This window comes from Amblyomma mixtum, chromosome 9, assembly GCF_055824585.1.
Source record: "Amblyomma mixtum isolate Tamu chromosome 9, ASM5582458v1, whole genome shotgun sequence".
Taxonomy (NCBI): Eukaryota; Metazoa; Arthropoda; class Arachnida; order Ixodida; family Ixodidae; genus Amblyomma; species Amblyomma mixtum.
In genome coordinates, this window is record NC_143020.1 from 86,747,916 (window position 1) to 86,769,023 (window position 21,108).

Genomic DNA, 21,108 nt, shown 5'->3' on the forward strand with positions numbered 1-21,108 from the left:
TGGCTGCATCATGCATTCAGTTTTGCTGTAGGCTGTAGAAGGATACAACTTTAAAAAAAAAAGCAGCAGTTAATGGCACTAAGCCACGGTTCACAGCATACTGTATTGCTGTGTTGGCCAATCGCAATAACAAACGAAATCAGCCAGGTATCGAAATTCTAGATCTTATAATTTTTTTGCGAGCAGTTTTTTGTTTAGGTAACAAGGAAAGTTTTAGCAACTGACAATTTTTTTTGTCGTGGAGGAAATCTGTGCAGTGGACATGAATGTAGGTGGAGCTTCATAGCAGACTTAAACGAGTATAGACACCTAATTTTGGTGGCATGTGTTCTTGTCTGCAATGATGCAGAAGAGATTACTATGCATGAATCACCATGTGGTATTCGCCTATGACTGCTAGATAATTTATAACCAAATGTTTCTGCCATGCTTCTTTGGTTTCGGTTTCAACAGCCAAACGAAGGCTTTGACGTCAAAATGAGATTATAAGTCATGTAAGGTATGAAAAAACTGTGATTTAATGGCTACTTCATCATTTTAATTCACTGCAGTGATGAAGCCAGCCTTCCTCATGAGCTGCAATGACAACGAATGTAGAAGCACCGATTGTATTGCAGTTTTTCATGCCGTATATGAACTACGTCTCTTTGACGTCACACCTATTGTTCAGCTGTTGAAACCGAAACAGCAAAAGAAAGAAATTCGATTACAGATTATTTACCTGCCACAGGAGAACAACATGTGGTGATCCATGTATAATAATGCCTAACTCATCATTACAAAGAAGAAAACACGCATCAGGTGTCTATACTCCTCTATGTTGTATACGACTGCAGAGTGCCTGCTTTACACTAGGATTTACAGAAGACCTTCTGCTCACGTATGGACTTGCCATGGTAAGTGATGGAAGCTTTATTCGTGCAAGGATCATCAAACAAAGCTGCTCTGTTCGGTAGTGTGTGTTTTGTGTGCTGTGTTGTAGCGAACACTCCAACCTTCTTTACCCACCTGACGCAAACTACAGCGACCATGGGCGCCAGGAAGGGGGTGCAAAGGGGGGCGGTTGCCTCCCCCCCCCCCAGGAATTACGGATATAATTTATGCCCTAGTAGAAAACAACTACAAACCTATCTCATCCCCCATCCCGAGACATCGGGTGCCCCCCCCCCTGGAAAAAGTTCTGCGGACGCCTTTGACAGCGGCAATAATTGAGCTCCTTTTTCTGCCCACGGTAAGGGTGACAACGGGATGTCTAGACGAAGGCTGAAAACTACTTCCAAATTCTCATCTGTCCCTTCCACTCCAGCGCCCAGATGGCATTTCTAAAAAAAATCTCTGCTTCCGACAAAACTTACGCCTAGAAGCTTCACCAGAAAGCTTCGATTTGGCAAATCAGCATAAATCGATGTCATTCCTGACCGGTACATTCCGAGGAGCAATTAGGGCCATGCACGTTAACAACACGATTATCATGGCTTTATTTTACCTTTTGAAAAAAAAAAAAAAACGTGTGTTTGCAGATAATGCCCCAGGAACTTCGCGTGAAATGTTCCCCGGATGCAGGCTTCACTCACTGAGTTTTGACACACACTACACTGCAGTTTTGCGGAACGCTATTGCTATAATGTTCTTGCAGTAAAAAAAAAAAGCTGGCTAAACTACACTATGGTTCTGTTAACATGTCCGGCTAAAGCCGCGATGTCCCTCAGCTCACTCCCCTTTCTTCTTTCACTCTTCTTATTCTCTCTTTCTCTCTCTCTTGACTTCTGTGCTTTATTGCATCTTCTTTCTGTTCTTTTTATTCTCCCTTTTCTGTCTTGGCTTGCACATTCCTAGGACAATGACTACAATAGCCTTTAGTTACATGTGACTACAGTGGATGGTATCCCAGTAAAGGCTCTTGCCGTAAAATTGATTATGCTTATGCTATGCTGCCGCGTAAGCCACGCAAGAGCAAGCGTAAACGTCTGCTTTTTAAATCTCTCCCTTTTTTTAATTTCTTAAACCCTTAACAGACGGTCTAGGCACCCACACAGTGTAAGACTGCTGCAGCGCCTTTTCTGTAAACTACTTATAATCCCAACGGAGATGCGCAAAAAGAAAAAGATCGGTTATCAGGAAATGGAAGGCACAGTAACTGCCTCACTTCTTGCTGAGCTATTCACCCGCACCGTGAGGGAAGGGATCGAAGGAGGTGGAGGTGAAAGAAGAAAGGAGGAGGAGCCATAGTGGAGGGCTCCAGAATAACACAAACAACTTGGGGATCTTAAACGTGCACTGACATTGCACAGCACACAAGCACCTTTCGCGTTCCGCCTCCCTCAAAACGCGACCAGGTTCGAACTCTTGCACCACGGCTCAGTAGCCGAGCTCCCTAAGCACTGAGCCACCACCGCAAGTGTGCATAAAAGCACCCGTGCACTGATTGACGTCGGTTCACGTTGAGATCCCCATGTGCTCGAAATTATTCCAGAGCCCTCCACAACAGTACTTTTTTCTCTCTTTCTTCTTTCACTCCCTATGCTAGGTTGAGAAATAAGAAAGTCACCACAGTTTTCATTTCCTTCAAACCGGTTTTCATTTTCAGATGTGCAAATAGCGTCCCAAAGGCATTTCAAAGCATTTAGTGGCATCTTACAAGTGGGCACCAACTATGATTGCATGGTGAGCGAGGTGGTCCCTTCAACAGAGAGACAAGCCACTCGGCAAAGGTTGCAGGAAAGACGTGCACGGGGTGATCACGTGATAAAGGGCACACCCGCCTCGGTTTCGGGGCATGTCGCTGATTTAAGAGATAGAAAAGAGGCCAACGTCACCCAGTGGCAGCTCATTATGTACAGTCAGGCCGGAATGAAACGCAAACATGCATATGTCATACATTTCTGCTTTGCAGCGAGATATTCCTTTACAACCTATTTTCGATTCTGCATTTCAGTAGGCCCTTTGCCCAGACATATGAATCAGGCTAGTTGTACACTTCAGCTGAAAGTAGGCAGGTAAAATATTTTGTTTTCTTGACATACTCTGTTTGCATTTCATTCCGGCCTGACTGTACACGCACGCGAAGACATGAAGGCAGCCAAACACGTGGTTAAGGCTTAAAAAGAGCATCAAGGGGCCACCATGCATGAAGTAATGAAAGAGGCCTCATATGGGCAGGGCGGGAAAGATAGGCGGAGGAACTTAGCGGCCGTAAAGCACTAAAAGTTCCGAGGAACGCTTGCAGCGCTGTTCAGCTGGAGGAGAAGCGGTTCAGAGCGACGGCTCCTACAGCTGCGGAAGCTGCCAGGGTGGTCAGTGCTGGACACGTTGAATGCAAGCAGGTGCAAGTGGATCTGGCTGACACCCGAGTGGCTAGCGCCATCTATGAGGCACCATAGACTGTGCTAAATAATTTCCTGCAAAGCATTCCATCTTGACGACGAGATGGAGTACACATTTTTTATTGACTGCTTCGCCTGTATACAGCGCCCGTGCACTCCAGGTAATCATCGTTGTCGCAACTAGGCAGTAAATGTAACCATGGTTTATGGCTGTATACATGTTCGAAGCCATCTGTACACTAAGAATTTCCTGGCCCATATTCGTAGGGCAAAGCGTAAAAAGTTATGACAGAAGGGTACACGACGATTTGTACGTGTTAGATGGTTCACGAAACGGTTTACACATTAATGATACCTACAATATGGAACAGCACATGTGTTAGGTTATGGGATGATTAGAAGAGTGCTTAATGGTTTGTGAAGTTTGCAGGCACGAACTTGGAGGATTTTGTCGCACAGCACCCTTGCAGGCAGCATCCTGAGCTCATCTGTCCTCTGTTTGTCCACGTACGTGTTCAGATCAAAACCTGCTTTCGCACAATGTTTCATGAACAGCACTGCAAAATCACCAGTAATTTTTTTCACCAAGGTGGCAATTTGCAGTTTGGATAATTTTGAAGTTTTGGATACAGCAATCACAACCATTAGGTTGCACATGAAGTTGCAAGTATTTTTTTATTGGAAATCTCAAATAACTCACACCAAGCTACACGCACGCTGGGTGGACGATTTCAAAGTTCTGTGAAGAGTTGTACAGCACCCATACAGGTTTAAGCACCCTTCTTCTTTATTAATATAGAACATCCTTGAGCATGTATGTGTGTTCAACGTGCCCTTTCCAAAAGAAAAAAAATTAAGGGCACGGAACCTGCTTCATTGTGTGTCTCGTTTCCTGGCAGAGGTAATGAACCGATCGATTGAGACGGCAGCTCATAATAGGCTTTTTATTTCCATAGGAGACCTGCGGTTAGAAATAAGACAAGAGGGAGAAGTTCTGATGATAACAATGCAGGGCGTAGGGAAATGATTTCGAACAGACTTAGGCGGGACACGACAGTCGTATAACGCAGAACTGGAGGCCACACATCAGATCTAGCATGCTATAAATGCAGTGAGGCAAGAATCCCGAAATGTTTCGAGTGTGCCCTATGAAGTTTAAATTCAATAGTAGTTCTGAAAGGGTGAATGAAATGTTGCCTGTTAAATGTAGCTGTTGAAGTGTAGTTGCCATTTCGCCACAATGAATGTGCCGCCTACAGCAAATTTTTGGATACTTTTTTCCATTGTTGTCCATTGAAGGTAACTAACCCTAGCGAAAATTATTATAAAGGTACGTATTCGTCAGATACATTTTTGTAATTGCTATATCGTTACCCAACTCTGACACGAGTTTGTATCAGTCTATGGGGAAGCGACATGTACAGTATCAAAAAACAACAGCGCAAAAGTCTTAGATACCTGCAATTATTATGGTCCTCAATTAATGTCACAGGCAAACCTGCTCATGCATATGCCTGCATATGCTCTGCTTGTCTATATGGAGTCGCAACATTCAAAAGGGACTTCAGAGTAAACTTGCTGCAATTGGACAGTGCAACATGGTGGTAGCCCTGCAAACGCTACTTCTTGGCATCGAGGAATATAACAGCTTATTCAGTTTTCTTTTTAAGGCATCTTTCATTAGTCTGATTGCGTATTAGTTGTCAAAAAGCACATAGGCTATTAATTCTATCATAATTTTCGTTAGAGTGAATGATGTTCACTATTAATAGATAAAAACGTCTGGATGTTGCTTTCAGTTCCTTGCTATGGTAACTCAAGCCCTCCTTGTGCGTTCAAGACGACGCAGGGTTCAACGGTTTTGCAGGATCAAACGTACATCTAAGACATGCTTATATACAAGACACATCCTACTGTGCACCGCACTCATATATAAGCTCGTGCTACATAGCACATGCGAGTAACTTGATGTTCGCAAGTGGATCATGTTTTGACACATTTTCTCATATTCACAAAAAGTGGCACACATTACCAGTGCCGCAAATTTGTTATCAACTAGTAATATGCTAATTAGTAAAAAAGAAGCGTTCCAAGACGGGAAACAATAAAGGACCCAATACTGTGCCGATTTTTCCTGCAACAAACACTTGGCTGTTTTTCCCGCAACAGTTCTCACACAGTGAGGCAGAAGGAGTCACTGAAAACTGGCCGGCTGCTGTACATTGGCACTCTTTGTTCTTTCACACAACTTGCTCAAAGTGTTTTCACTAGAAAGCACTGCTAGTGGGAGCACAATGACATCAAAATCTGCATCCAAGCTCTTTTCGGTAATAAGTACGTCGTGTACATTTGGCATGTTGTGTGTTTGCAACACTGGCCATAAAAGGGGTAAATCTCTCTTGAACCTTTACAGTGCATGGCAGGACTTAATCTAGGGACAAGTTCTAAAAGTTCGTTTATCAAGCAAAAGGCCAGAATGCAGGGACTTATGAGGTATTTCATTGGCATGAGTGTATGCCAATAAGCACTAGCCTCATATGCGCATGCAGTAGCCTCATTAAAGGGTTCCTGAAAAAAGCATTCGAGGTTGCCTATAATACGCTCGCATTATGTAGAATACAGGCCATAGAGTGTTCATGCCATGTGCTGGACCTCAAACGCGAACTGATCATTTACAGTATAGTTTTAAAAACTCTCGTCAGTCGGTCGATAGCTCTGTCAGTCAGTCAGTCAATCAATTGATCTTCTTGGAAAATTTTAGCGTGAAAAACACGGACAGAAAGAGTGGACGACACTCTTTCTGTTCGTGTTTTTCGCGCTAAAAGCTTGCAAGATGTATGTCAATCAACTCACCCAATATGCAGTACTGTTGAATCTATTGATCAATCAGTCAATCAATCAATAAGACAATAAATCAATCAATCAAAGGAACTTTATGTCGCAACTTCGCAAGGGAAAAAGGTGGCCGGAGGAATCTGATGAGTGAGCAGGAAAAGTGAACAAAGCGAGTCCAAATTAGTGAGATTCCACTCCACTAGCTTCCGCATCGGAAGCACAACTCACTGCCCCAGTGCAGCCACTACTGAATTCAATGCAGTGGTAATCGGGCATGTCTGCAAAAAAAAGGGGCCCAGTTCAAGCAACCACACAGTGCAGAGTAGCAGCAAGACTCATGAACTGAGACACATTCGTATTCATTAAGTGCCATGTGATCCTTGGATTAAAGCTTAGTCTCAGTGAAGAAAATCAAAGGAATCTTTTATGCCAGGAAGGAGCAGATCAAACTCCGTTCAACTTGGTTCTAGAACTTGAAAATTCAACACAAGAGTTATGGGACATGGAAAACACTCAGACAGGAAGAACGCAGGTTTTTCAGTACAAGTATCTGAAAGTCTGTGATCGTCCTGTCTGCATCTTTTAGGCCCTATACTTTCCACAGGTTTTATGTTAAGAGATCATGTCGTGCCAACTAGCCCTTCACTGAGTGCTCCTCGATTTTATTTATTTATTATGTGATACCGTAAGATTGCAAATACCCTTAACTTTTATATGATACTGAAAACAATAAGGGCAACTTAATCTGCAAGATAAGGATTATGACTTGGGAATTTGAGCACGGCACTTCAGAATTAGCTTGAGGCCCCCTTGCAAAGCCAACAGCTTGCAATGAAATATTTGTTATTGTGATGAATTTTGCAGTTTACATCAGCTGGCAAAATTTTATCTTATCGAAGAGACTGTTCACGTGGTTATGTTGCCCCAATACAAGAACACCAAAAACCATGTCTAGCTCCATCCCAAATGCATCTAGAGGCTTTTCAATAGGCCCATTTCATTGCCAAATACCTCGAAAAGATGGCATAGCAGAAAGCATACCACAGAGGTTTAGTGTGCAAAAGTCCAGAAAAAAAAAAACTGTGGGGGACGCTTACGCTAAGCCTTTAAAGGTAGAATACAATAGCGTTAATGGATTAGTGCCGATGTCATTCTCTAATTTATAGTCACAGATCTCTGGGAGTCCTCATACCACTCCTCGAGCAGTGGTGCACCGTTTAAGCAACACGCCACTGCCATGTGAAGGCAGGAGCAGCCACTGGTGGGGCTTGAGTGACCCAGGCTGCTCTTCCCAAGCAACCTCTTGCAACCAATCATTAATTTAACTGCTACAGTGGGCAGTTTTCTCACAATCATGAGGGCAGGATGCGATGACATCACAAGGTGGTGTAGCCTATACTCAGTTTCATGCATAGCAGGCAATGCTTGGTGCCAAAGCTAGTGTGAATGTTCACGCAAAATAAGACCATGGCCAAAATTTTCTTTGCCATACAACTACAGTGACCAGGACGTATTTTGTGCAACATGTCGAAAGTATCGTGAATGACAACCACCTGCACTTCCTTTTACCTCTTGCCACATTTTTGGCCTGCGACTCATCGAGGCTCTAAAAAGTAAAAATGACATATGGCATTGTGATACGTGGCTCATAGGGCGAATCTCTCTTACTCCATCCGCGGCTAAAAAGTAGTCCACACTCGGTGAAATTTATAGCCAGAGGGTTGGAACACTCAGCGCCTCACACCTTTTGCCACAATTTTCGGTGCTACAACTTCGTTTTATACCGCTCTTTGTTTTTGCTCAAACACTGACCGAGGCTTCGAGAAGAAGAAAAGATACGTGATGGAGTAATATGGTTTCACGGACACACTACTTTCCCAGCATAGCCTGCTATGCATGAAACGGAGTAAAGGTGGGCCACATGTCACCTAGGTTGCTGCTCCGAGGATTTTTTTGTGTATTTCTACCTCACGGCAAACAACGCCAACTTTTCTGCAACATGGGGCTCTCAACGCTACGGCATGAAAACAGCGAAAGCTTTCGAGAGTACGACAAGTGCCACTTAGCACTTCACACATTTGAATGTTTCAAGATTTTTCACAAACAACAAAAATTTCACTTGCTCTAGATCTGCAATTGTTTTGAAAGCTGTCTAAAATGAAAATAAAAGATTGTTATTATTTTCTAACAAAACTAGCAAGCTCCATACGAAAGGTATAAGGGCCAAGCTGTGGCTAATGCACGAAGAGCTGGAAGATGAATCACAGCCAAGCAGGATGCAAGAGAAGCCTAATGAGCTTAGAACTTGCTTTGAGCCACGCAGTGCCAATAAAGCACTGTAGTGCTTGTTGGGGGCCGTCTCCAAACTTTATCTGACAAATGGATATAGATGATAGCACTGTGTCCTTGATCAGAAGTCAAGTATGTTGACGGCATTCCACACACTGCTTTACACAGATGCCTATGTTTCCCACCTCGTTTCGCCATGGCCAGGGAAATATTTAAGAAACCACTTCAGACACCAACTGAAGGTCTCGAAGGCAGCACACATGTCATACAGAGAACAATGTAAGCTGACGAAACTAATTAATAGGTTGACAGGACGAGGAATTTAAAGCAGCAAGCAGAGCCCAAAGCTGAATGCCAAAGAAATGAACTTCTTTTAGACACTAATGTAAAGTGCAAAGCTCAGAACTTAGCGTGTTTCACTTGCCAACAGAATGCTAGTGTTTCTGACTTCATCTCAAGATTGCAGGAATCACACTAGGAACACAGAGATAAAAAAAGCACAGGGATAAGAGAGTGATGGAGGCTCCTCAGCTCAGTGCAGACATTCTTAATTAACTGTAGTCATCTTTGTAGTGAGGAGAAGAAAGCTATGACGAGTGTAAAGATAAGGTAAACTGCCTCACACTGGGTGGACACCTGAACTACACCAGAAGGAGGAAAGGATGACAGAGGTGAAGAGCGGACATAGAGAAACAGAAAGAAGTGCACATAATGCATATTAAGCTCGGTTTACAGCATTGCGTGGATGAATCCAACCCGTTTATGCTTAGGACCATGGTCTCACAACTTACCTGCACACTACAGGAGCAGTGGCACATCCCTAAGGATTGCTCCCAAATGTTGATCATTGGGATACTGGGTTCTGCATGACTGAAAAGAGGAAAAGCAGTGCAACGAACAGGGAGGAAGGGGTAAAACAATGGATGGTAGAGAGAACCAGCTTAGAAGGACGTCTACTCTTCATCTTGCTAAGACTAAATTCAAGTTGGTATTGGAAAACACAAGAAGAATGCGCACACAGTAAAGTAGGATGGAGAAGAATTTCAGCTCGAACTGAAGGGTGCCATATATACCGGCAGAGAAAGCAGTGAAACTCTAATACTGAAAACACATGTAGTGCAGGGAAACAAAAGAAGCGAACAAAAAAGAACACCTTACTTTAAAAACGATCCCAGTTATCTCCTATTTAGAATATGATTTTTAAAACCAGCCTTGAATCAATGAGATAAAGGCAAAATTTAAATTTGGAGCACAAAGGATGGCTTAGGTCTAAGGCAAAAGCTTGAAAAGACTCGTGGTATTTCACTTACTCATGATTGCATGCATATTTCCCTGTTGATATTTCTTTGCACCCATGTTTGGGATGCATACTCACTAAATTGACTCGCAGCATGGTATAGCAAAGCATGAGCAGCCACATCTCTTTACTATTCGAAGAGTGAGCTCTAATTGCAGTCTATCATGCAGTGACATTAACCGACAGTTCCTTAGCCAACAGAGTGGATTACAGGCGAATGCAGATATACAAGAGGGTACCAATAGTCAGGTAAGCAGGAGATTATAGTGGGGTGCTTGCAGGAATGAAGAGGCTACAGGTGGCTCAGAACAGGGTTAATTGGAGGGATATGGGGGAGGCCATTGTTCTGAAGAGGGCATAGTTGGGCCAGTGGTGAATACACAGTAACATTAAAATATGTTACAAGGACAGACAGTTCATCAATGCCCCCACCACATTCAGTGAACTGGCTGTTTAATATTTGAATTGCATTCACCTTACCTTCATGACACAGGCCAGGAGCAAAGAATAAGATTAAGCACAAGAGTAACAACAAATAAAAATAACACATTTGTGAGATAAAGAGTAAACAATCAGCATAAAGTCTGGATAGGATCAGCATCGATGAATCACTAATTTGTGTAGTGTGTGCTTCTTTACTCTTTGATCCATTTCCGAAAGATGGAACGAATTTAGTTCAGAAATATTCCTCAGTGCAACCAACCGGATTATCGATTGAACAGTAATCAATGCAGTAGTTTTTCTTCTGCCAGTTTCCTGCATTGTGAAGGTAGCTTGAACGTTATTCAAAATTATGCCTAGCTTTGACCAACCCCCAGGACACTCAGCCCCTAATCACACCTATTGCCAAGATATAGGCTTCGGCATAAGACTTTGATGACCATCCTTATCGTTGTGTGGCACCTCTTCAATTACAGCTGTCCTTACATCGCGTTTGTTGTTCAAAATCTGTGCTTTGCAAAAAAGTATGATGGCATCAGTGCTTGCATAACTGCTGAAGCTGAATTAAAAATATATTTTATTCAACTTGCAATTGCAATGTATGTCCTGAATGTTGCAGCAAGTTCCTTGCGCCGTCGTCATACTTGTGTTGTTTTCCAAAAGAATGAGTTGAGAGTATGGGGCTGTGTTTAGAATTGGCTGGTTTTTGTACACTGCATTGCTGTTGCAAGTCTAGTCTTCTGGCCTGCTTTATTTTTTGTGCATCCACCAGCTTTTTTGAAATCTTCAGTAATGCTGAACTCAGAGGTGTATGCTTCTTTTCCAAAATCAAGTTCTTAAACACACACATTTCTAATGCGCCAAGATGATGAGCCAGCACTCTGGTTCTACCATTGTGCTAATTGATGGATCCCTCTCCCATCCACTTCACCGTTAGGGAGAAGGCGTAGGGGAGTGAAAAGAGATTAACAGGAAACCCGTCCAGGAGAAGGAATGAAAAACACGTAAACAAAGAAAAAAGCATTAGTTGATATCGAGACTTGCAGCTGCCTATATATGATCTACATCATGTGTCAACACATCTCATTGGCTTGCATTCAGGGAGTGAAAATATGTCCACACTGTTAAGAAAGTCGTAAAACTATATTTAAAGAATATATCCACAGCAGGGAAACAGCAAACAACTCCCTTTCACTAGATGCCAAAGGCAGTGGTTAGTGTAGAGAAATGCATCTGGCAATTTGCACCAAGCGTCATTTTTCATCTTGGAAAGTGCAAACAAACAACAAAAAAAGGCTGCAGTTCATACTGCTCCAGTCAAAAGACGGAAACACGCCTCTGCACAATTCACAACTGAAGTAGGTTAATTCAGACCTGTTACCACTTGACCACACAACTGCTTAATTGCTCCTGAGACCTTCTGAAGAGCAATGCACCAGAAATGCAGAATTTGCAAACATGAAACTATAGTACCTTTCGGAGCTGCGCTAAACGATATTGCTATAAGCTGAATAGTTCATTAGCAGTGGAATCAAAAGAACAATTTTCACATGTACAAAAGCGCTCAACCCACTGACATAATCTTGATTCTTTAATACACTGAGAGGACCAGCTCAGTCAACATGTTGTAGTCGCTATGCAAAGCTGTGGCACAGAATTGAGGAAAAAGATCTTGCACTCACGTCGGACCGTATGCGTCAGGCTGACAGCGCTGCATCGGTCATCGCAAAATTGTGCGCGCCGATTTTGAAGAGGCCCACCTCACCTTTGATTAAAAATGCGCGCGCTGTTGAAACAAATCGCCATGGCGCGGTTGGTGCTCGCGCTATGTTTCATGCCGTGAAAATAAGACCGAGACCTGTGAAGCCTTACCACTATATTCGCGCGATTCCAGAGACTCAACATACTACCACACAACAACGCAACCAAATGGGCTTCCCACATTCAACCAAACTCTGTAATATAAACCAAAATGAACTGATCACATTATGTTCGTTGGATGGATGATAATGGCTTTACCCTTTGTACCGGGCGGTAGCTTTCGCCACCTAGCCTACAGACAGTTGCGCAAATCAGAGAAAATCGAAGAAAAATTCTCTCGGCTTAACCGCGCGTTTGTTCGGGCTCAAATTTCGCACAGAGGTTGCATTTAGTGGTCAGTTTTGTTTTATACTACATTTAGGTGGGGTACTTGCCTGATTCGAGCAGAATTATTTGGAAATCCCCATCGTCTGTGGCGACGGAGAACCAAAATCGAAAGACTTCGCAGCAATGGTACGCGTGGCGCCATCTCGCAGCCATCGGAGAAACGAGCTCTCCACTTAGCACAGCTGGGTTTCTCCGGTGGGTGCGAGATGGCGCTACGGGTACCATTGCTGCGATGTCTTTCAGTTTTGGATCGTCGTCGCCACATACGATGGGGATTTCCAAAAAATTCTGACTGAATCAGGCAAGTACCCCACCTAAATGTAGTATAAAACAAAACTGACCACCAAATGCAACCTCTGTGCAAAATTTGAGCCCAAACAAACGCGCGGTTAAGCCGAGAGAATTTTTCTTCGATTTTCTCTGATTTGCGCAACTGTCTGTATACTTCCCCCATTATTAATTTATTTTTATTTTTCGTTGTTGCCCGAGTGGCAATGTGGCCAGATGAGTACTCGGACCTAGTCAACACTGCTCTAGGTTTATGACCATTTGTAATCACGTGTTCATAATACAGGAGGAGTGTACGCAATATTTATCACAGAACCTTTAAAAAGAAATTGCTAGTTGCGTGATAGCAAAGCTAAACTGATTCTGCGTGCTTAAGCTGCATTTTCTTTGCATAAACCGCTAAGCGCTCAAGCAGACGACAGCCTTTTCGAGCGTCAGTTGACACGCGCAAGTTGAGAGAGATCTTTGCTGCGACTTTCGGGCGTTGATTGAGATGGCGAGCGAACACGACATTGCAGAAATTCACTACCATTTAACGGACGGAGAATGGAAGGGCCTTTCGGAAAACACGAAAACGCATTGCGCGAACATCAAAGAGAACTACGAGCTGATGGTGAAACAGGGTGAGTGAACTCCTTTTCGCTGCCTTCCTTCTGAGCTGCTTCTTTGAAAATACGTCTTGCTTCAGCAGTTTTCCGCGATTAATTCATTTCATGGCTATCAAAATGACGCAGTTTCAAAACACAACTGTGCATATTAGAAAAGTGCATATTTGAAACTTTGAATGCAAACTTTTCTGGGCCGGGATGAACTCCACATCCAACGGTGTACCAAAAGAGATATCGCTGATTGCTAGTACAAAAGGAGATACAAAGAGTTAAAGAATTGCCGAAAATTTCGAAGAACGGAAACGATCGCTTCCTGAATTTATAAAACCGATAGCGGCTCTAGCTAAGCCTCCAAAAAAGTGACACTCCCGTGAGTATGCAAATAACTGCCACATACTGTGAAGTTCTGAGATAATTCTTTCATTTCTTTTTAACGCCGCTTTCTTGCTTCATATGCAGAAAGAAAAATTTGCGTCTCTGTCAATGTTGGAAAATTGGCAAACTGAAAATATGTTTTTGAGGAAAGGAAATGGCGCAATATTTGTCTCACATCTCGGTGGACACCTGAACCGTGCCATAAGGAAATAGAGGAAGGCGGTAGAGGAAAAGAGAAACAGAGAAAGAAGTACCGTAGTGGAGGTCCTCGGAATACTTTTCGACCACCAGGGGATCTTAACATGCACTGACATCGCACAGCACACTTTTTTGCATTTTGCCTCCATTGAAACGCTGCCGCCGCGGTCGGGTTCGAACCCGAGTACTCCGGCGTGGTCGACGAGCGCCTTAACCTCTGAGCCGCCATGGCGGGTATTGGAAAACATGTTGAACCAATATTTTGTTGCAATCGAGGAAACAGCCCTTAAGATTGGACGGTCGATAGACTTGTCGTGCAAGCTGCTTTTCATATGCAAATGACAATATATACATTATGGCGCGTACGTCATGCTGGCTTTATTGTTTCAACGCTCCACATCTGCGAGGCACTGTTGTGGAGGGCACTGGATTAATTTAGACGACCTACCTAGCTATCTATAGGTTTTTTAACGTGCGGTGAGATATCGCACAGAACATGCATGCGTCTTTGCATTTTGCCTCGATCAAAGGCGCTTACTAGCGAAGCCATGCATGGACTGCCCCTGTATACATGCTGCGTATGGTCTACCAATACAGCTATAATGGTAGTCTAAAATAAACTTCAGGCCTTCGTACCCACATTCTTAGAAAAGAACATGTGATAGCATTTGCAAGTTGGCCCACCCCAGATATTACAAAGGGCTAAAAAATTTTGCAAGTAGGTCCCCCCCCTTGCATAAAATGGATTAAGGTGAGTATTGGAGATTAGGGGAACATTATTGTGGATTAGTGGGGATTAGTGGATTAAGCCGGAAGATTGGGTGTAGTGTACAACTCCATGTGATAATCCCAGGCAAGGTAGTAACTAAAACATTCCTGAGATTTTCATAGTCAGTCAGTCATTCAGTCAATCAACTTTATTTGCCCCAAGGGTGGTAGCTTGATTCCCCGGGGCCCTCAGACTAAGCCGAGGGCCCGGGGGTTGGTCTACCGGGCCAGAGACGATGCCGTTGGTTAGTCAAAGACTCGGCTGCCAGGCTTATGAGTTTTTTCTCCATAGCAGGATCCTAGCTTTGCAGCAAATTGTCCCAGGAGGTTCCATGATTGAACTCCGAGGCCCCTGGGGAGCTGGCACATTCTATAGTTACATGTGCCAGAGTGCCTTTAGCTCCACAGTACTTACATACCGTGTCGGCTACCTTGTGCTGATTGTATATACCAAAGATTTCTGGCATAAAGTAGGTGTTCGATTGTGTCTTTCTCCAGGCCATTGCTTCCTTTAGTGAGAGCGATTTGTCTAGGGGTGGTAGCTTCCTTCTATTGAGTCTGTAGCTTTCCGTGATTTCTCGGTTTGTGACGGGTGCTTCTCTTAGATTTTCAAATTTTCACATCTGGTGCTCCTGAAGACGTCAGACAACCACGCATATGCTCTCACATATGCACTCACATACGTGCACGCACAAATACATGCCCACTGAACAGCGGTCTCTCAACTGAGTGTTCACCTTTGTACGAGTGGACTACTCTAAAAATGTGCGCACTGTTTTACAAAAGTTGTGTGGGCATGCAAGTGATGCAGTCCCTTTTGCGACTGTGCAAGTCGGTACACCAGGAGTTCGGAAATTCTCGGTATGATTATTCACCCGGCACATACCTGTCTTAATTACACCATGCCTAAATTAATGGCAAAATTGATCATTAAAGAAGTTCTGAAACACCTTCTAAGAAGAGTACATAAACTAGCAGAAACACCTCATATCCTACAGCAGTAGAGACACCTGACTTTTGAGTGTGTGCTTTACTGTTTGCAAAATGATTCGCATAGCATTATTATACATGGATTACAACCTCGTATTCATGGCTTTATGTCATGTGAGGCATGAAAAAACTGCCTATAGTCGCTGCTTCCCCATTCGTTGTCATTCTGTCTCTTGAAGAAAACTGCCTTCAGCATTGTAGCGAATTAAAACAATGAAACAGCGAGAATATTGATGTTTTGCCATGCCTCACATGAAATCAATCCAATCTTTGACGTCACAACTATCGCTTGCTGTTGAAGCCGATACCGAAACAGCCATGACACAAAAATTACACTTACAAATTATTTAGCGGTCGTAGGTGAATACTACATGGTGATTCATGTGTAGTAACATCTTCTGCATCATTGTAAACAAGAAAACATGCCACGACAATTAGGTGTCTATACTCCTTTAACATATATAACGTAAACACCTGAGCCAAATAAGGCTCTTCTATGTGCAGCAGAGATGTACAGTCAAGTCCACTTATAACAATACTGGTTATAACAATATATTGGATATAACAATGGTCGGTCATGGCACCATCAGCTTTGCCATGTGTTCTATGGTAAAATAAACTGCTTATAGCAATGCTGTCAAGGCACATTATTGGTTATAACAATTAAATCTGGTAATTGAGTGTCAACCATTACAGAAAAAGAAAAATGCTACAACCACACCAGCAAAACCATGCTTACAACACAAAAGCGTGCATGTGTGGGGCCAACCAATGGACTTGCTGGCGCAGCAACGCCACAAAAGCAAAAGAGGCAGGTGTCATCGCGTCAGGAGAGCTGCTGCATTGCTGCATTGGCTACGCACGCCATGCGTACCCATAATCAGTCAGTGCAGCGCGCGTGCATGCAGCCAGCGCGGTTTTTCTCTTGTCAGCTGTCACCGCACCCTTGGTTCTGCATGCTTCTTGAATTTCCCATAAGAATAGCTTCCAAAAAGCTGGCTTGATTCCTGTGACGTGGAGGTGCACAAAGCTCCCGGTGGCACAGTGATGGCGGTGCTTTGGTCATCGGTGAACGGTGAACTTTGTTCTGGTTCCCTGAAGTTCAATTTAACGAGCTTTTACAGGCATTAGAACAATCAAACCCCTCTGGGTATTTATTGTCAATAAATGCTCCGAGTTTGTCATCCTTTCTTTTTTTCGGCACAACCCTGTTATAACAATTATTGGTTATAACAATGGTATTTCCATGGCACTTGAATATTGTTATAAGTGGGCTTGACTGTATACAATAGCGCACGAAAAATGGCGAGTCCTTTTTGGCTGCCTTTTTATGCTCACAGACACCTCCATTGCATTTGCACCTGCCGAATTCTGTTCGGAGGTGGCATTTGGTTAAATTCTTTCAAATGTAAGGGAGCTACCATGGCTGCGCCAGTCAGCAGTCAGGAAGCTCCACCCCCTGGGGAATTCTGGTGTGAGGAGTGCCGACCTTTGAAAGTGCAAGTAATGGTGAGAGAAGAGGGAAAGGCGCGAAGACACTGAGATTTAAATTTGGACCGCTGTTTTAAATATTAGGTTCAGAGTTAATGGGCTTAATTTAACATCCAAAAGTGAAAAAATTGCGCAGAAAAAACGAGGACGAAGCAAAGACAAGACGAGGACGAGCGCCAACGCACAACTGAAGATTTATTCAGAAACACATGCACTTATAAACAGGCAAAAAAAACGAACCACACCAATCTGACATCAAGAACATCACATGTCACCCCCTGTGTACCCGAGTGATTTTTCCAAAAAGCGGAACTCCCTATCAAAGAAGCGGACGGAAGTCTGGCTGACGCATGTATCTCCGCTGATACGCATATGACATGCTTCCATGAGTTCCCGCACAAGTTGGTCCCTATGCCTAAACAGAATTGTTTTGTTTTTTCAAAGAGCGGTTTACACTGCTGCTTCTTATCACCAGTATTTTCTGCGCAATTTTTTCAGAATGCATATCAACCAACTTGCCCAACTTTCTGCTATCCAAAAGTGACTCAGGCTATGAGGCACGTAGTAGTGGAGGGCTCCGGATAATTTCAACCACCTGGAGGTCTTGAATGTGCACTGACATCACACAGTACACAGGCCTCTAGCATTTCGCCTTGGTCGAAATGCGACTGCCATGGCCGGTATCGAACCCTTGTCTTTCAGTTCAGCAGCCAAGCGCCACCATGATGGTCTGTTTCAGCAGTAGGTTTTGATCACAGATAACTAAGTTTCTACAGTTGGCAGAGCACCGGATGTGAGATTCGAAGGCCATCAGTTCGGATCCTACCAGTGACATGTGGTTGTTTTTCATCCCCGTTGTCATGAATTATCTTTAAAATAATTACCCAATTAATCTTTAATTGAGCAACATCACAAATTAAAAAATCCCTTATGCTCCTGGTTTCGTGTCTGCTAGGCTTCCGTCATGTCCATTCTTTAGAGTGCACTCGAGTGTCAGCGGCGGTCACCGCTGCTTGCTAAGCTTTTGCAGAGCCAGTCAAGGCGTGGCAAAGAAGGCCACGGGAATAGAAAATTAACTATTACAATTTAGTTCACCAGCTTTCTAGTTAGAGCAATTCACCACTTTTCTGGTGTCCGTTAACACACACATTACTATGCCGGAAAAGCCATACAGCTACCTCGAAAAGCCTATTTTTTAATCAGTGTCTTGCTTTCCTGAAACACTTGGTAAATATTGCCTGCCAATGATAGTGCCTAACAAGGCTTACATTATCTAATAACGCCCTCCTCTCCGGGGTCTCTCGGAAGCACAGGAAAAATGTTTAATAAGGTCCGGCAGGTTTTCGGGCTGGTAGTTGCCAACCCTTGCTCACCCTCAGTGCCGTCACTGGCATAAACACTTATTTTGTCCGTTGTTTTCTCACCTTCAGAAAAATCGAACCTTGAAGCAAGCACCAGATATGGTAGTAGCGTATAAGAAGGACCGGCATTCTTGGAGTTGTCCTTGCCAGTGCAGTGGTGCGTAGATGGTACTCTGCACAAGCAATTGCACAAGGCGATGAAAGCAAAGCGATAATAACTCTTCTGTGCACATCTGTCATGTGCATTTCCGAAATTGATGCTGGAACCTCATGCATTTGGTCGCTCACGAGCTCTGTGTAAATTGTCTGCTCTTCTGCCCTCAGAAGAAGAAAACCACGAACCCAGACCGCAATCGGTCTTCTCCTGCGACACATGCGGTGAGCTCTTTGCCACCCAAGACCACTTGGAGAAACACAGGCGGCGCAAGCACCCGCAGAGGCCACAGGGAAGGCACCGTTGCACCCACTGCACCTACTCCAGCGATTACAAGTGAGACACGATTTGACTCCTCGCCTCGTTTGGGTGCTTTTAATGTGTATACGTACTGTACACGTACTTCTTCAAAAAGTAAGTGTTTTACAATTTTTAGATGAAAGATTAATAGGATGGAGAGTGTGCAGACTGGCTCGGTATTCATTAAAAGATGGAAGTGCTCAGTTACAAGAGGATGAAGTGGCATTAGAGGAAAAAGAAAAAAAATATATATATATATTTTCCTCCCTCCTTTTGGACGAATAAGTGCCAGTGAGAGCCGGATCGGTGGACTGGTGGTGTCGAATGCATACAGTGGGCGTCTTAGTTTTTCTCCTCAGGGCTCAGTGAGGCTTGCGTACTCAAAGTGTGCCGCCTCTCCTCCCTATTTCTTTTCCCAACCAGAAACGATGTCACCAGACACGTGCGTATCCACACTGGTGAGCGGCCCTTCATATGCCCGGAGTGCGGGAAGGACTTCAAACAGCGGCATCATCTCACCCGCCACCTGCTGGTCCACTCTGGGGAGAGGCCGCATGAGTGCGCGGACTGTGGACAGCGGTTCAACCGAACGTCCAATCTGTCGCTTCACCGCAAGGAGCAGCATTCTGTGCATGGCGGGGCTAAATCGCATCTGTGTCCCCACTGTGGAAAGGGGTTCACCCAGAGGGGCGACCTCAACAGACACCTGCTGACACACACGGGGCAGAGGCCCCACGCCTGCTCACAGTGCGGGGTGTGGTTCGCACGACGGAGCACCGCCATGAGACACGAGAGGGTGGTGCATCACCGCCAATACAGGCTGCACTGCCCCCACTGCGGCAAAGGGTGTAGTTACGCGGCCAACATCAGAAGCCACATGCACACATGCCATGGCTCCACTGTGGAAGAGGATCCGCAGTGCAGCGTAGAGTGAGGGATGCAGTCCAGATGGAGGCACATGTGAGAGAGGAAGGGAGGCAGTGCTATCCCACGAGAAGGATGGGAGGAATTTCTTTCATTCACTGTGTTGATACGAGCAGCTGATGCATAAAAAGTAGTGGTCTGGCAATAAATACCCGAGTTGTTAGTTAGCGTTCTGTCCTCTCAAGTTTGTTCCTTCCTGTGCTGCTTTTTTGTCTTAGAAACAAATTCCAGTAATTTACGAACAACCCTGCCGAAACGTTCTCGCAAGTTGGAACAACTAGCCCCAACACAATCTTACTCATCCTATGCAGTTATTAGGGAGCAATTCGGAAGGATACTTAAAGAACACTCAGGAGGTACGACTAAACCTAACGGTGCTGTGATCCCTCAAGGGCAAAAAAATAGTTTGCTTTCAATGAACGCGTTAATCAGGTGAGTTTCAACAAAAACTGAAAAAATAAAGATTTTCGCGACAAATTCATATAGAGCAAGGCTGTAGAGAAGAATTGATATACAGCGACACTAAAACTGGAAAAAAAAAAGCATTTGCCATAGGTGCAGTGATCTGCTCAGCTTCACTGTGGTTTCTAAAGAACAATAATATGAAAAACATACACGAATTTTTCATTAGCGTAAGTTCTCAGTCAACCATGACTGCTTAAATTCTTCCCCCCACTGCATTCGAATTCAGTGCACTAACTCCTATGCACATCACAAGCGCAGTGAAGGCGCCTTGACGTACGGCGACTATATGTGGTTTGTTCCTATTGTCCTAGTCCGTAAACTCACCCTATTCAGTTCGCTTTTCTCTTGTTTCTGTTGTTCTGCTTGGAAAGTGATGTTTTTCATTGCTTCATTAAGAGGCGTAGTTCTCCACGAGCCAAAAAATAAGAAGGAAGGGGAGGCTGTGCAGGATGATTCATCATGCACCATTTTGAAAGTTGACTGTTTTTTTTATTTCACACTTGATGGAAAAGTGTCTGTGTGATGATACTGGTATTGCATTATTTTCATTACACTGCCCGCTGTTGTTAGCATTCAGTGTGTAATGGGTTTGCGCTGTACGTGTTCTGGCTAGCGGTATTTGTCAATGCAACTGAGTTGCGACAAGTTTGGCATTTCAGCTATATATTTTGGCTATATATTTCAGCTATATATTGTTTATGGTTATGCACACTTTCCGAGGTGCATATTGCGTTCGTCGTTAAAACCCTCCCCGTAACATCCCTGCAACTAGCAGTATCAATAAAGGTGAATGAATAACCAAAGCAAATGCTCTTTGATCAGCATACCATGGATATGACCGCCATGAATATGC

General features: G+C 43.9%; 1 protein-coding gene and 1 long non-coding RNA gene across 3 annotated transcripts; one reads left to right on the plus strand and one right to left on the minus strand.

Moving 5' to 3' along the window:
* Nucleotides 1-6,031: 6,031 nt before the first annotated feature.
* Nucleotides 6,032-12,158, minus strand: LOC149329996 (uncharacterized). 2 transcript variants are annotated; one of them, XR_016285478.1, is made up of 4 exons: nucleotides 12,058-12,158; nucleotides 11,868-11,950; nucleotides 9,239-9,317; nucleotides 6,032-6,436 (listed from the first exon to the last, which is right to left on the minus strand). It is a non-coding gene; the product is annotated as an uncharacterized LOC149329996 (long non-coding RNA). The 2 variants fall into 2 exon arrangements; XR_016285477.1 differs by having other exon boundaries at nucleotides 11,868-12,152.
* Nucleotides 12,159-13,114: 956 nt separating this feature from the next.
* Nucleotides 13,115-19,800, plus strand: LOC149329997 (zinc finger Y-chromosomal protein-like). Its single transcript, XM_089559340.1, has 3 exons — nucleotides 13,115-13,244; nucleotides 18,737-18,902; nucleotides 19,290-19,800. Exons 1-3 carry the CDS (start codon nucleotides 13,115-13,117, stop codon nucleotides 19,798-19,800), a joined length of 807 nt encoding a protein of 268 aa, XP_089415466.1.
* Nucleotides 19,801-21,108: the final 1,308 nt, after the last annotated feature.